General features: G+C 40.0%; 1 protein-coding gene across 1 annotated transcript in view; it reads left to right on the top strand.

Annotated features, from left to right (window-relative positions):
* The first annotated feature begins 590 nt into the window (after positions 1 to 590).
* The window catches only part of TOP2A (DNA topoisomerase II alpha), a 45,871-nt gene continuing 31,181 nt past the window's right edge, over positions 591 to 15,280 (top strand). The window contains exons 1-12 of the mRNA XM_060781030.2: positions 591 to 878; positions 4,028 to 4,177; positions 5,071 to 5,161; positions 6,266 to 6,329; positions 7,225 to 7,370; positions 8,355 to 8,452; positions 8,762 to 8,974; positions 11,622 to 11,795; positions 12,560 to 12,661; positions 13,504 to 13,641; positions 13,801 to 13,939; positions 14,286 to 14,443. Of these exons, the coding sequence (XP_060637013.2) occupies positions 846 to 878; positions 4,028 to 4,177; positions 5,071 to 5,161; positions 6,266 to 6,329; positions 7,225 to 7,370; positions 8,355 to 8,452; positions 8,762 to 8,974; positions 11,622 to 11,795; positions 12,560 to 12,661; positions 13,504 to 13,641; positions 13,801 to 13,939; positions 14,286 to 14,443 (1,506 nt within the window). The 5' untranslated portion in view covers positions 591 to 845. The remainder of the gene's footprint in view (positions 879 to 4,027; positions 4,178 to 5,070; positions 5,162 to 6,265; positions 6,330 to 7,224; positions 7,371 to 8,354; positions 8,453 to 8,761; positions 8,975 to 11,621; positions 11,796 to 12,559; positions 12,662 to 13,503; positions 13,642 to 13,800; positions 13,940 to 14,285; positions 14,444 to 15,280) is intronic.

A 15,280-nucleotide genomic window follows, 5' to 3' on the forward strand; every position in this document is an offset into this window, starting at 1 on the left:
TGCCCCAAACTCCACCAGTGTTCACATTTGGGCATATTGAGTATTCTTGTAGAGTTTGATCCAGATCCATCATTGTTTGAGTCCACAGTGCTCTCTGGATGTAGGTGAACTACAACTCCAAAACCCACCACTGGAGTTCTTTCTCCCACCCTGGACGTTCCACAGATATATAAACCTCACTTGCCTAGTTTCCAACAGACCTCACAACCTCAGAGGATGCCTGCCATAGATGTGGGCGAAACGTCAGGAGAGAATACTTCTGGAACATGGCAATCAGTCTGTACTCACAGCAACCAGTGATTCTGAGCATGAAAGCCTTCCACAACACATTTTTGAAAAACCTTCATCCTCATTGGTTCATGCATATGCCAATCAAAACAACATATTTCTCTACTGGTCAAACGCATCTGGGAGGCGTGTTTACCAACCTCCGGTGTAAAAGACAGAAGTTGGATGGAGGGAAGAGTTCTTTTTGAACACACCAGCTTTGTCTCTCATTGGCCGGTCAAACACTCCACACACCGTCCTCGTTGGCGATTGGAGCGTTTAGAGCGAGCTTCGCGCTGATTGGTCGGGCCTCGTTTGAGCGGGAGGAGGTGACGATTTCGAACTAGTTGACGAGCACTTCTTCACAGTCGCTTTTGTCCGGCCTCTTCTTCCGTTAGCCGGGCTGAGGGGAGAAAGGCGGTTCGGGACAGACTTGCTTTTCGGGGTTCTCGAGGGAGGAAGGTTGTGCGCGTTGCATCGTTTGCCTCCTTGCCGTCGTTTTGGGCCTCTCATCCGGGTCTCCGTCTCCATTCGTCCCCAAACCTCCTTCCCGCCATCCCCTCACTCCCTTCTCCGCTATGGATCTCGACGAATCCCTTTCCCCGCTCAAGGTGAGTCCGAAATACCCCTTCTACACACTCTCATTCACTTCCAAATCGTTATTTCCCCCATCAAAGTATATTTGTTTACCTCAGAACCATTTCACTTCAACTTCTAGTCGGTGCCTCCACGATGCCACTCATCCTCCAGCCTTTTGCTGTAACTTTTTACCTCAGAACACTTATTTTGCTTTAGCCCCTTCCACACAGCTGCATAAAATCCGCATTGAACTAGATAATATGGCATAAACCAGTTCAGATATTGTGGGATGTTCTGCCTTGACATTCTGGGTTCTATGGCTGTGTGGAAGGGTCCTTAGTCCACACTGCCATATAATCCGGTTCAAAACAGATCATCAGGATTTTATATGCCATTGTAGATAAGGCCTAGATGGAGTTCCCAACCTTTGGACCTCCAGATGTTTTTGAATCCAGATTATCTGCTTTGAATTGGTTTATATGGCAGTGTAGACTCATATAATCCGGTTCGAAGCAGATATTGTGGGATGTTCTGCCTTGATATTCTGTGTTCTATGGCTGTGTGGAAGGGTCCTGAGTCCACACTGCCATATAATCCGGTTCAAAACAGATCATCTGGATTTTGTATGGCACTGCAGATAAGGCCTAAATAGGGTTCCCAACCTTTGCCCCTCCAGATGTTTTTGAATCCAGATTATCTGCTTTGAATTGGTTTATATGGCAGTGTGGACTCATATAATCCACTTCGAAACAGATATTGTGGGTTATCTGCCTTGTTATTTTAGTGCCCCTTCCACACAGCTGAATAAAATCCCTCATGTTCTTTGAACTGGAATATATTTATTTAATATTTACAACATTCATTGCACTGGACTATATGGCAGTTCAGATATTGTGGGATGTTCTGCCTTGATATTCTGTGTTCTATGGCTGTGTGGAAGGGCCCTGAGTCCGCATGCCATATAATCCAGTTCAAAACAGATCATCTGGATTTTATATGCCACTGCAGATAGGCCTAGATAGGGTTCCCAACCTTTGGCCCTCCAGATGTTTTTGAACCAGATTATCTGCTTTGAATTGGTTTATATGGCAGTGTGGACTCATATAATCCAGTTCGAAGCAGATGTGGGTTATCTGCCTTGTTATTCTGGTGCCCCTTCCACACAGCCGAATAAAATCTCACATTTTCTGCTTTGAACTGGAATATGTTTATTTATTATTTACGACATTTATATGCTGCCTTTCTCACCCCGAAGGTGACTCAGAGCGGCTTACAAGATATATATACATACAATATATATTATTAGCATAGTACAATATCAGTATTAAATATTACTATATTGTACTGTACCATTATATTGTAAAATTATTAGTAATATGACATATATGTATGTATATAGATAGATAATTATAATATATGATTATTAGTATTGTATTACATTATATCTATATATATATATACACACACACACACATATACATACACACACACACACATACATACATATACACATGACGTTATGTTATGCTATATAAATTAGCACAGCAGAGGTGGAACTGTCCCCTGGCCCTCTCTCTCTCTCTCCATTCTGGCCCATGGCAGTGTGGACTCAGATAACCCAATTCAAAGCAGATATGGGATATTCTGGTTTTTATGTCTGTATGGAAGGGTCTCCAGGATCTGATCCCAGGTTTTCTGTTTATCCCAGATTATCTGGCAGTGTGGACTCATATAATCCAGTTTAAAGCAGAAAATCAGGGATCACATCCTGGCCCCTTCCACACAGCCATATAAAACCCCACATTATCTATTTTAAACTGTGTTATATAGCAGTGTGGACTCGGATAACCCACTTCAAAGCAAATATTGTGAATTATCTGCCTTGATATTCTGTGGAAGGGCCCTCAGTCTTTCCAAATGTTTTCCGCCATCCAGTTCCATTCAACCTGATTAAAGGCATTGGCACCCATCTTTTGATTTCTTCGCCCCTCACAATCAAACCCAATTACAAGCTGTCCCTGAGTTACAAACATCAGACTTAAATGACTCATACTTAATGGATGCAAGGCAACAGGAAGTGAGAGGACTCTACCTTTAAGAAGGGAAATTCATGAATTCAGTTTAAATTATTAAACATATTAGGACCAGAGAAACACAACGGAAATTATTTGCCAAATAATTCAGAACACCACTGAAATTAGCTGGTATAACTAAGGGCGCCTTTATCCCAGGATCAGATCCCAGATTATCTGTTTATTCTGGGTAATCTGGCAGTGGGGACTCAGAGCCCTTCCACACAGCAATGTAACCCAGAATATCAATATCAGAATACCTGCTTTTAACTTAATTATATGTCAGTGTAGACTCATATAATCCAGTTCAAATCAGATAATCTGGATTATATGGCAGTGTAGAAGGGGCCTGGGTTATCTGAGGGTCCTTACACACAGCCATATAACCCAGAATATCAAAGCTGAATATTCTTCAAACTAAGGTCCGGGACCGAATACGGCCCTCCAAGGTCATTTACCCGGCCTGCGCTCAGGGTCAACCTAAGTCTGAAATGACTTGAAAGCACACAACAACAACAATCCTATTCATCAGCCAAAAACAGGCCCACACTTCCCATTCAAATACTAATAAGTTTATATTTGTTTAAAAAAATCTTCATTTTAATTATTGTTTTGTTTTGAAGTGCTTTTTGCACTACAAATAAGATATGTGCAGTGTGCATAGGAATTCATTCATTTTTTTGGGGGGGGGGGTATTTGTTTTTTCAAATTATAATCCGGCCCTCCAGCAGTGTGAGGGACTGTGACCAGGCCCTCTGTTTAAAAAGTTTGTGGGTCCCTGCTATATGACAACCTGAAGTATATTACCTCAAAACCTGGAGGTCCTTTTTTGTAATTGTCATCTGTAGGTCAGCACTGTCCTCTTTCTCTTTTTTATTTTTTATTCTTTCATTCAAATATTTAAATTTTATTCATGTTTCTATCTTCATTTCATTCAAGTCCTTTCTTGGAGCCATCCATTCAGCTAGCTTTTCCTTGCATACTGTTTCAAAATTATATTTTTATTTTGCTTCTATATATGTGTGTGTGTGTGTGTGTGTTAAAATATACAATATATATGTTTGCTGCATACAATTTTATATTTTCATGCTGTTGATTATTCTTTTCAGGCGGTGGATGTAAACCCAAAAGTGGATAAGATCAAGAATGATGCCAAAAAGAGGCTGTCTGTCGAACGAATCTACCAGAAGAAAACCCAGCTGGAGCATATACTGCTCCGACCTGATACTTATATTGGCTCTGTAGAACAAGTCACTCAGGTAAAAACAAAAGCTTTTGCAGGGAAGAGACAAAATGTGTTGCTCTTAAACCAAAAGAAGCTTTTTCTGTATTGTTCGGCTTATCAAAATTGTTACAATATCACACCAAAGAACTTGATTGTGCTGTTTATATTTTGGGGACTGAGTGTGTGGTCTCTAGGCAATCCCCTCTGTAGACCAGAAATGTGGCATTTTCTGCTGAGTCCAATCAGCGCACATGGTAAACAGGAAAATGTGGCTGGCTTTTTATACCCACTTGAGTGAGTGACATAAGAAGAGGAAACTTGTCCGAGTTTTTTTTTTTTTTACCTTGAATCGTTTGTTGCACTATACTTGTCTGCTTCACTTTTTTCCGTGTCAGGAGTGACTTGAGAAACTGCAAGTCACTTACGGTGTGAGAGAATTGGCCATCTGCAAGGACGTTGCCCAGGGAACGCCTGGATGTTTTACAATCCTTATGGGAGGCTTTTCTATGTCTCTGCATGGGAAGCTGGAGCTGACAGACGGAAGCTCACCCCACTTCCTGGATTCAAACCGCTGACCTTTTGGTCAGCAATCCTGGCGGCATAAGGTTTTAACCCATTGCACCACCAGGGGCTCCTGCCTGCTTAACTGTCCAAAGCCTGTAGTTACTGGATGAGCCAATACAATATTACGGAAGATAGTTTTGTAGAAAAGTTACTGTTTCATTAGGCAGATAAAATAGTTTACATTCTGTATCTATCTTGCAACTGTTTCTTTGACTTCCATCTTTTCCTTTCTCCATTCTCAATTACTTTGCAGTACTGAAAACTAATGGTTATGAGATCTTTATTTTTAAAAAACCAATGTTTTGTAAATAATTTTTTGATATTGTGGAAATTTTTGAACACTTTTTAAAATTAACTTTTCAGCAAATGTGGGTGTTTGATGAAGAAGTAGGACTGAACTGCAGGGATGTCACCTTTGTACCTGGCTTGTATAAAATCTTTGATGAAATCCTAGGTATGTTGAAAATGCTGTCAATAAATTAAATGTATGACATGGTAATAATGGGCCTGTCTTTTATTATGAGTTGATTAGTGGGATCAAGTCGAGAGTGATGGTAATTGATGTTCAGGATAGCTTGACAAACCTCTAAGGCAGTGTTTCTAAACCCAGGGGTCAGGACCCGAGGGGGTGACAGAGGGGTCACCAAAGACCATCAGACAAAAGTATTTTCTCTTGGTCGTGGGGGTTCTGAGTGGGAAGTTTGATCCAATTCCCTCATTGGTGGGGTTCAGAATGCTATTTGATTGTAGGTGAACTATAAATCCTAGCAACTGCAACCCCCAAATGTCAAGGTCTATTTTCCCCAAAATCCATTGGTGTTCATATTTGGACATATTGAGTATTCGTGCCAAGTTTGGTCCAGATCCATCATTGTTTGAGTTCACAGTGCTCTCTGGATGTAGGTGGACTGCAACTCCCAAACTCAAGGTCAATGCCCACCAGACCTTTTCAGTATTTTCTGTTGGTCATTGGAGTTCTGTGTGTCAAGTCTGCTTCAATTGCATCGTTGGTGGAGTTCAGAATGGTCTTTGATTGTAGGTTAACTATAAATCCCAGCAACTACAACTCCCAAATGACAAAATCTACCCCCTCCCCAACCCCAACAGTAGTCAAATTTGGGCGTAACAAGTATTTGTGCCAGATTTGGTCAAGTGAATGAAAATACTTCCTGCATATCAGATATAACAGTAGCAAAATCACAGTTATGAAGTAGCAAGGAAAATGTTGTGGTTGGGGGTCACCACAACATGTTGAACTGTATTTAGGGGTCGCGGCATTAGGAAGGTTGAGAAACAGTGCTCTAAGGGTATTTGAAAGCAATGCATTGAAATAGCTCTAGTTTTGGTATTTGAATGCATTTCTTGTCTAACAAAAATATTAACTCTAAGCTAACTAATGGAGTTAAAAGGAGTGATTTCCATTGCCTAGCCAGAATTAATTTATAGTACTGACCTCTTGCCACGTAAACCCCATGATAGAGTTGCTATAAGTCAGAAATGACTTGGAGACATGGAAGATAAACTAGCTTCTCACCAACTGTATTTTTTCCTCCACTAGTCAATGCTGCTGATAACAAGCAAAGGGATAAGAAAATGTCTTGCATCAAAATTACAATTGACCCGTAAGTCTTCTTTCATTTTTTTTATCTTGTATGTCTTAGCTTCATCAAACAGGGGATAGAATGGAATATGCAGTCCAATAGCATGAATTATGAGTGCTCCATAATTCTGGGTTGCTTTGAGCTTTCTGGGCGGTATGACCATGTTCCAGAAGCATTATCTCCTAACTTTTCTCCTGCATCTATAGAAGGCATCCTCAGAGGTTGTGACGTCTGTTGGAAATTAGGCAAGTGGGGTTTATATATTTGTGGAATGTCCCAGGTGGGAGAAAGAACTCTTGTCTGTTGGAGGCAGGTTTGAATGTTGCAATTGGCCACCTTGATTAGCATTTAATGGCTTTGCAGCTTCAAGGTCTGGCTGCTTACTGCTGGGGAATCCTTTGTTGGGAGGTGATTAGCTGGCCCTGATTGTTTCTTGTCTGGAATTCCTGTGCTTTTTGAGTGTAGTTCTTTATTTACTGTTTTGATTTTCATGTTTTTTTTTAATATTGGTAGCCAGATTTTGTTCATTTTCATGGTTTCCTCCTTTCTGTTGAAATTGTCCACATTCTTGTGGATTGCAATGGCTTCTCTGTGTAGTCTGACATGGTGGTTGTTAGAGTGGTCCAGCATTTCTGTGTTCTCAAATAATATGCTGCATCCAGGTTGGTTCATCAAGTGCTGTGCTATGGCTGACTTCTCTAGTTGATGTAGTTTGCAGAGCACTTGATGAAGTGGACGTTGGGTATGTTTTGGGATTTGGGTGGTTGCAGTTAGTTCGTTCTTTGTTTAGTATTGAATAGCATTGAATGTTTGCCACAGCTTGTTGTAAACCGCCCTGAGTCCCCAAGGGGAGATAGGGCAGGATATAAAGTTTTATTATATTATTATTATTATTATTATTATTATTATTTTATAGGGAGAATAACACCATCTCTGTGTGGAACAATGGAAAAGGGATTCCTGTTGTCGAGCATAAAGTAGAGAAAGTCTATGTGCCAGCTCTTATTTTTGGGCAGCTTTTGACTTCCAGCAACTACGATGATGATGAGAAAAAAGTCACAGGTTAGAGGAAATCTTATTAAAAATTACTAATTAGTCTAATGACACTCAAGCTTGAGAATGTAAGAGGCCACCTCCTTTGAAAACTCTCAGCTCGTGTCTTTTCAGAAAACACGCACTAGTTGGAGCTCAAGCTTCACAATTTGAAAGTTGGCAAACTATGGGATGGACATTACTACAAAGTCAATACAGTACTCAGTCCCATCAGACTTTTGCCCTGGTGCAGAGTTCCCATCCAAGAAATATCACTTGTTAAAATTAGCATAATTTGCACATATTAAATCAAAAATCTACTTATTGATTACCTTTTTGTTTGCCTTTTTTGTGATTGTAATCACAAATGTTTGCCTTTTTGTGATTGGAATCTGCCCTGAGTCCCTTCAGGGAGACAGGGAAGAATATAAATATATTATTATTATTATTATTATTATTATTATTATTATTATTATTATTAGAAACGCAACAAGATGAGTCCACAGCAGACACTCTGCTGGCTGTTGTAGTGGATCACACGTCGGACACTTCCCAATTTTATTATTATTATTATTTTGCTCTGTTCCTGAAATCAGTGCAATGAATAGGAATTGGGTGGAAGACCTATGGTTTGTAGATACGGCAGCAACCATCTTACATGGCAAAGAGCTATGTTGGCTATGGTTAATCAGAACTTGGAGTCCAACAAGATGTATAGCTAAAGATTCTGACTCCTGAACTAAAGGCAACGGGAGAGGAAGCTGAGAAAAGATTTACTCTTGGTGCTCCAAAAAAAAAGGGCTCTGTTTTGTCATGTACAAATTCTGAAAGTTGTTTGATTTGATTTGAAGCAAACTTAAATTCCTTTTTAAAGATGTGCATCTGTAGAATTAGTTACAATAGACCCAACAGGCTCTTTTTCAGCATAGTTATGCATGTAATTGGACTTTATATCTCCTAGATTTCAGAGTACTACTGGGTATCATTAATTTGATTCATTATTCATGATTCCAGGTGGTCGAAATGGTTATGGAGCAAAGCTGTGCAACATCTTCAGTACCAAATTTACAGTGGAAACTGCATGCAAAGAATATAAGAAGCGCTTTCAGCAGGTATAGGAAGCCTTGTTAGCATAATATTGATTCTGTCATTTTAAAATGTCCAAAAGCTATGTATACTTTTGTAAACTCAGCTTCTGCATTTGCTCTGCATTTTCTCCACGTCTAGACACCATCTGGTCTGTAGTTTTAACTGCTGGCTATGCACATCTTAAATACTGACTCAAGAATTAGAAGGTGACTGAGTTAGGAGAGTTGATCCAACCAACTGTTTCTTCCCTAATTAGAAAATGTCTTTCCCAGTTAAAGGAATTCACATTTGTCTTGATAGCTAAAATTTCTTGATTTTTTTTCTTTCCTCAGACTTGGACTAATAATATGGGTAAAGCTGGGGAGATGAAACTGAAGTATTTTGATGGTGAGGACTTCACATGCATCACTTTCCAACCTGATCTGTCAAAATTTAAAATGACTACTTTGGACAAAGACATTGTGGCTCTAATGTCTCGCAGAGCTTATGATGTTGCAGGAGCTTCCAAAGATGTCACAGTCTTTTTGAATGGGAAAAAGCTACCTGTAAGTAAATGAAATTAATTTGTATGCTGACTAGCCATCCCCTGCCACACGTTGCTGTGGCCCAGTCTGTGTATTTGTGTGTGTGTGTATTCATGGATATGTGTATATATCTGTGTTTGTGTGTATATATGTGGTTTTGTGCATGCGTTGTAATGTAATTTTTGTTTTTTGGCTTTTTAAGTCTCTTCTGCTGTGGTTTTCAGTGTTTTTATGAGTGACTGTCACTTGTTGGCCTGATAGGTGTAATGTGTCCAAATTTGGTGTCAATTCTCCCAGTGGTTTTTGAGTTATGTTAATCCCACAAACGAACATTATATTTTTATTTATATACTAGCTGTACCTGCCACGCGTTGCTGTGGCCAACCTGCCCTCCCTCTTTCCCTCTCACCTTCCTTCCTTCTCTCCCTCTTTCCTTCGTTTCTTCCCTTTTTTTCCTTTCCTTCTCTCTTTCCTTCCTCCCTACCCCCTTTTCTTTTCTTTTCCTCTTTCTTCCTTCTCTCCCTCTTTCTTTCCTTTCTTCCTTTGCTCTTTGCTTCCATCCCTCATTCTCTCTTCCTGCTTTCTGTCGCGCCCTCTTTCTCTCCTTCCTTCCTTTCTCTACCTCGTGCCTGGGCACTGGCAGGAAGGGAGCCTCGCAGCCCTCAGCCTTGCTAGGCCAGGTGCGGGGCAGGCGGGAGGTGCTTTTTGAGGCAGGCCTCGCTCACGCAGCACTGGCCCTTCCTTTTTCTGCCATGGCTGCAGGGCGCCTTCCCGCCTGTTTGCCGATTGGGCATGCAGGCAGGGTCACATGAAAGGCACTTTGCGGCTGCGGCATAAAGAAGGGGCCAGTGCTGTGTGAGCAAGGCCTACCTCAAAAAATGCTTTGCATCCCTGCCGGGCCCAGCAAGGCTGAGGGCTCCAAAGCTCCCTTCGCGTTGGTGCCTAGGCAAGAAAAGGTGAAGTCTGACAAACGGCGCCGGCATGGAACAGCCACCCACCTGCCTCACTGGGGAAAAAGAAGGGAGGGGTCCCTGTTTGGTGGGGTCAACAGAGGACAGAGACTGGAAGGGAGGTAAGGAGGACCCACGTGAGGCTTCAGTGTGGTGGAGGAGGGTAGGCCCAAAAGCATGGCTGGCTGCTGTGGGATCCATAGTTTGGCGGTAGTCCTCCTTGGCACCAGTCCTCCTTGGCAGAGATGGCTTCAGCAAGGCCACATGAAAGTACAGCTCCCAGGACCCTGTCGCATTGAGTTAAAAGTGGGGCCAAACCGCATCTGAGCCACAGCCTGAACCTATGGCTAAGCCTCACTCGGTGCCAGCAGGGATTGCCAGCTTTCAACGGATAGTTTCAATGCGATAGTTCCTTCGCATTGGGGGGGGACGGGACATTCACGCATGTATTCTTGGTTTTGGGGGGTTTTAAGTTAATTGTATTTTTGGTTTTTTAAGTGAAGGACATAGATTGCTATGGTTGGTGTATTGTGTCCAAATTTGGGGTCAATTTGCCCAGCGGTTTTTGAGTTCTGTTAATCCCACAAACAAACATTACATTTTTACTTATATAGATAGATAAACAGATGCGCTTCACTGTTTTTAAAAAATGGAAACTTAAGCCTTGCTTATATAGACCAGTTACTATTCTGGGAAACATTTACGAAACAAGTATTTCAGTACATGCCATTAACACCTTTTTGATTTGTACTGGTATGGAGTTCTAGATTAGGAATGGGTGATACCTTAAACAATTTTCCAAACTGCCATAACCTAGAACTCTTGTTAAAGTATTCTGGTGAGTACAGTTTGTGAGCAAGGAGATAGAGGCTCAACTGATCGCTTTGTTATCTAGTGTTTAGATCGTTCTACGAAAATGCCAAACCCTTAGCACTGATCTAGTAGTATGGTGGCATTCATGTAATTTCCCTTAGCAGCAGGGTAATATGCAGGTGATAAACTCCTTCTGTCACCAGTTCTGGTTTGCCCCCTGAAATGTCCAGACTAGTCTTGAAAGCATTGCATAGCTGTCTAGACCTGCATTGCATTAATCCAATCATGAAACTACTAGTGCATGGACAACAGTGGATAAGCTTACCTCTGTCCTTAAATGCCTTTGACATATATTACCATCAGAAAATGGTAGAAGACACTCCCAGCCCCGAAGACATTTGTGTTTCAGTGATAGTGCTGGATTAAGAAGTGTACAAATCATCTTTGCAATACCATCTAGGTTAAACCACTGAACTGCTGAATTTGCTGGCCGAAAGGTTGGTGTTTCGAATCTGGGGAGCAGGGTGAGCTCCCACTGTTAGCCCCAGCTTCTGCCGACCTAGTAGTTTGAAAACATGCAAATGTGAGTAGATCAATAGGTATCACTTCGGTGGGAAGGTAACAGCACTCCATGCAGTCATGCTGGCCACATGACCTTGGAGGTGTCTATGGACAATGCCGGCTCTTTGGCATAGAAATGGAGATGAGCACTACTCCCCAGAGTCGGACATGACTAGGCTTAATGATGGGAAACCTTTACCTTTAGTACCCTGTAACCTAAAATCAAGGGGTGAATGAAGTTGTGTCTCATAATGTGGCAATCTATTGCTATGTGAAGAATCAGGCATTATAGCCAATTTAAACCTTCTTCAACTGACATGTTACCTGCCCTGTCTCTTTTATAGGTCAAAGGATTCCGCAGCTATGTGGATCTATATGTTAAGGATAAGGTGGATGAAACTGGCAATCTATTGAAAGTTATCCATGAAGAAGTTAACGGCAGATGGGAAGTTTGCTTAACAATGAGTGAAAAAGGCTTCCAGCAAGTTAGCTTTGTCAATAGCATTGCTACAACTAAGGTAATTGACTTAAAGACTCATTTAAAAAAAAAACCCTGCTCTCTTGCTTTTTGAATCTGTCTCGTTGAATTATTTTAGCTGTAGATCTCCCATTAAAGAAGTCATAATGAAATCATGGGGTTAAAGCAACTGGGGAGAAGTTTAAATTATGATAGATTGAATTATTTAATTTTGACGACATTTTGAGTTATCACACATTTGAGATAAAATGTATCAAGATATCTTGTTGAATTCATGGAACACAAAATACCATTGATTTTTTAAAAAAATTATTGGGTTTTTTTCCCACTCCCACCCTCCCCTCCTTGTATATACAATTTATACATCAAACTACAGCAGTTACAGTGGAACCCAAAATACCATTTTAAAATTTGTCCTATGAATTGTAATTGATTTTTTTCAAATTAATGTTATATGTGTTATTACTTGGATATAACAAATAATTATGCGACGTGAGTAAGAAATCTTCAGTCATTTGAAAATTTATCTTTGAGTAATCAAGCTGTTCATTGCAGATTGCATAAAGTATAAGTAAGAAAGGATACCGTTGCTGTGTACCTTTCCCTCCTACGAACACTACATAAATAAACCTTTAAAGATTAACAGTATAAATTATTAAGTACCATAAACTTTCCTAACACTAAAAGTAGGGCCATTTCAGCACATTGGCAAGATAGAAATTAAAAGGCCTGTCTATTATCATAAATATTGTGACAGTCTGTTCAATAAAACTTCTCTAATACTTGGCTCTTTTTTTTTTATAGGGTGGCAGACATGTAGACTATGTTGCTGATCAAATTGTCAACAAATTAATTGAGGTGGTAAAGAAAAGGAACAAAGGTGGAGTTGCAGTGAAGCCTTTCCAGGTATGATTCTCACATTTTCCTGCTCTGTTAGTCTCTTGGGCCATATTTGTAAGCCTCGGTTTCATTAAACTTCAGGTGGACCAAGCCCTTTACAGCCTCCTACAGTTCTAAATCAGAATAGGCATAGTTTGTAGGTAGATACAAAAGTGAGTGGAATTTTTGTCTAAATAATTGCACAGAATAAGATGTAAACTTCGTTCAGTGCAGCTTTGCATCCCACTAAGCTTAACCTGATGAAATACTCACGTTCCTGTTCTTATTTGCAATTGATTTCTCACTTTGTTAAAATGCTTTGGGTTTTTTTTTTTTTACCCTTTTGACCTTTTTCTATCACTTTTTAATACTGTGGTTTATCTTTTGGGGGAGTGTTATCCCAACAGGCAGTTTGAGTGTTTAAAGAACTTTGCAGCTGGATTGTCTAGTACAGGGGTCCTCAAACGAAGGCCTGAGGGCCGGATGCGGCCCTCCAAGGTCATTTACCCGGCCCTCGCTCAGGGTCAACCTAAGTCTCAAATGACTTGAAAGCACACAACAACAACAACTATCTTATCTCATCAGCCAAAAGCAGGCCCATACTTCCCACTGAAATACTAATAAGTTTATATTTGTTAAAATTGTTCTTCATTTTAATTATTGTATTGTTTTTAAGTGTTTTTTTGCACTACAAATAAGATACGTGCAGTGTGCATAGGAATTCATTCATGTTTTTTTCAAATTATAACCCAGCCCTCCAAGAGTTTGAGGGACTGTGACCTGGCCCTCTGTTTAAAAAGTTTGAGGACCCCTAGTCTAGTAAGTTGAAACATTTGCAGTCTATGAAGATTCCTGCATCTGAATTCCAGGTGAAGAATCACATGTGGATTTTCATCAACTGCTTGATTGAAAACCCAACTTTTGACTCCCAAACCAAAGAGAACATGACTCTTCAAGCAAAGAGCTTTGGATCAACATGCAAGCTGAGTGAAAAGTTTGTCAAGGGGGTAAGTGCTATGAGGTAGTTCTGTTTAATATTAGGGAGAAAGGTCTTAAACCAGAGCTTGGTGCAAAATCAATTCTGACTCAAGAGGGGAGAGGGAGGGAGAACCCTGTGTTACATTTCAGACCCCTTTTCATAAGCTTTTTTCTTTATTTCTTTTCAGGCAATCAGTTGTGGCATTGTGGAAAGCATTATGAACTGGGTCAAATTTAAAGCCCAGACTCAACTAAACAAGAAATGTTCTGCAGTAAAGCACACTCGGATTAAAGGAATACCTAAACTGGATGACGCCAATGATGCTGGTATGTTTTCTAAGAGTGTTCCAAAGTCAGAAGTCTTGCTTTTCATTAGAGGAGGAATATCAATCCACAGAGGGCTACATAATGACATTTCTGAAGAAAAGGGCCAGACTGGACTGTGATAGGATTGTGAGTCTGGAGAGATGGTGATTTTAGCATCCTTGCTTACAGTTAACTGCAGTTTGACCTTATGGGGGAAGCTGCACACTAAAAGGACCTAAAGTCGTCTTTCTGAGAATGAGGGGTTGTCCTGAATTGTTAGTGAATCTGCTCTCTGTTATTTTGCCTAAAATATTTTGTCATTCACTTCCTAATATTCTAGGTTAAATCTGGTCATTTCTGTTTTCAGGGAGTAAGAACTCTATCAACTGCACCCTCATTCTGACAGAAGGTGATTCAGCTAAAACGTTAGCTGTTTCTGGTCTTGGAGTTGTTGGCAGGGACAGATTTGGAGTGTTTCCTTTGCGTGGAAAGCTGCTCAATGTACGAGAGGCTTCCCACAAACAGGTCAGTTGACAATATTTTGCCCTATGGTTTGCATTTAAGCAGAACTTTTGAATGAGAGCACTTAATGTCCATTCAAGCTGGAGAAGGGAAGGTATTGTACTATCAAGTATGGAGCAATGTCAGCTAAAATAAATATTTTGAGATCATCTTTCTTTTTTTATACATGCCAAAACAAAGAAAACGAAGAAACGTTTTATATTTACATAAAAAGTGGGAGAACACTTTATTTATTTAATTAATTAATTATATCATTTTTGTCCTGCCCATATCAGCCCAAAGGCAACTCAGGGTTGCGAACAATCGGCACAATTCAATGGCATATATAAAATACATCAATAAAAATAAAACATCACATTTCACTATATCTAAAAACATCAAACCAGTGAACAATAAAAATTTTAAAAATATGTCGTCATATTCAGTCCTCATCCGTTCCGTCGTCTTAATAGCCGTTCCTAGGTCGTTTTCCAATTCAGGTTTAATTTTCAGTAAAGTAGGAAAAAAGATAGAAGAGAAGAAGGTCAAACTTAAAAGCTAAAGTTAAAAAAAAGTCCGGGGAAAAAAAATACTGATAGTGAGTCCATTGACTTACATTCTGTGCTTTCGCTATTGTCCTTTATAAAGATATTTATACTAATCTTTAAGCTTGTGATTATGATCTTCTTGCTCTATAAATTCATATGATATATATTTTAAAAAGAGGAAAAGAAGGGGAAAATCTATCTATAAAATTCAGAAAGACAATGTTAATCACTGTCTCTCTGTTTCTTGTCTTTTTCATATTCCTCAAAAAGAGTCCAATCTGTCCTTTTTATTAGGCTTCCCAAATTGGTCTTT

The sequence above is a fragment of the Anolis sagrei genome, chromosome 6 (genome assembly GCF_037176765.1).
Source record: "Anolis sagrei isolate rAnoSag1 chromosome 6, rAnoSag1.mat, whole genome shotgun sequence".
Taxonomy (NCBI): domain Eukaryota; kingdom Metazoa; phylum Chordata; class Lepidosauria; order Squamata; family Dactyloidae; genus Anolis; species Anolis sagrei.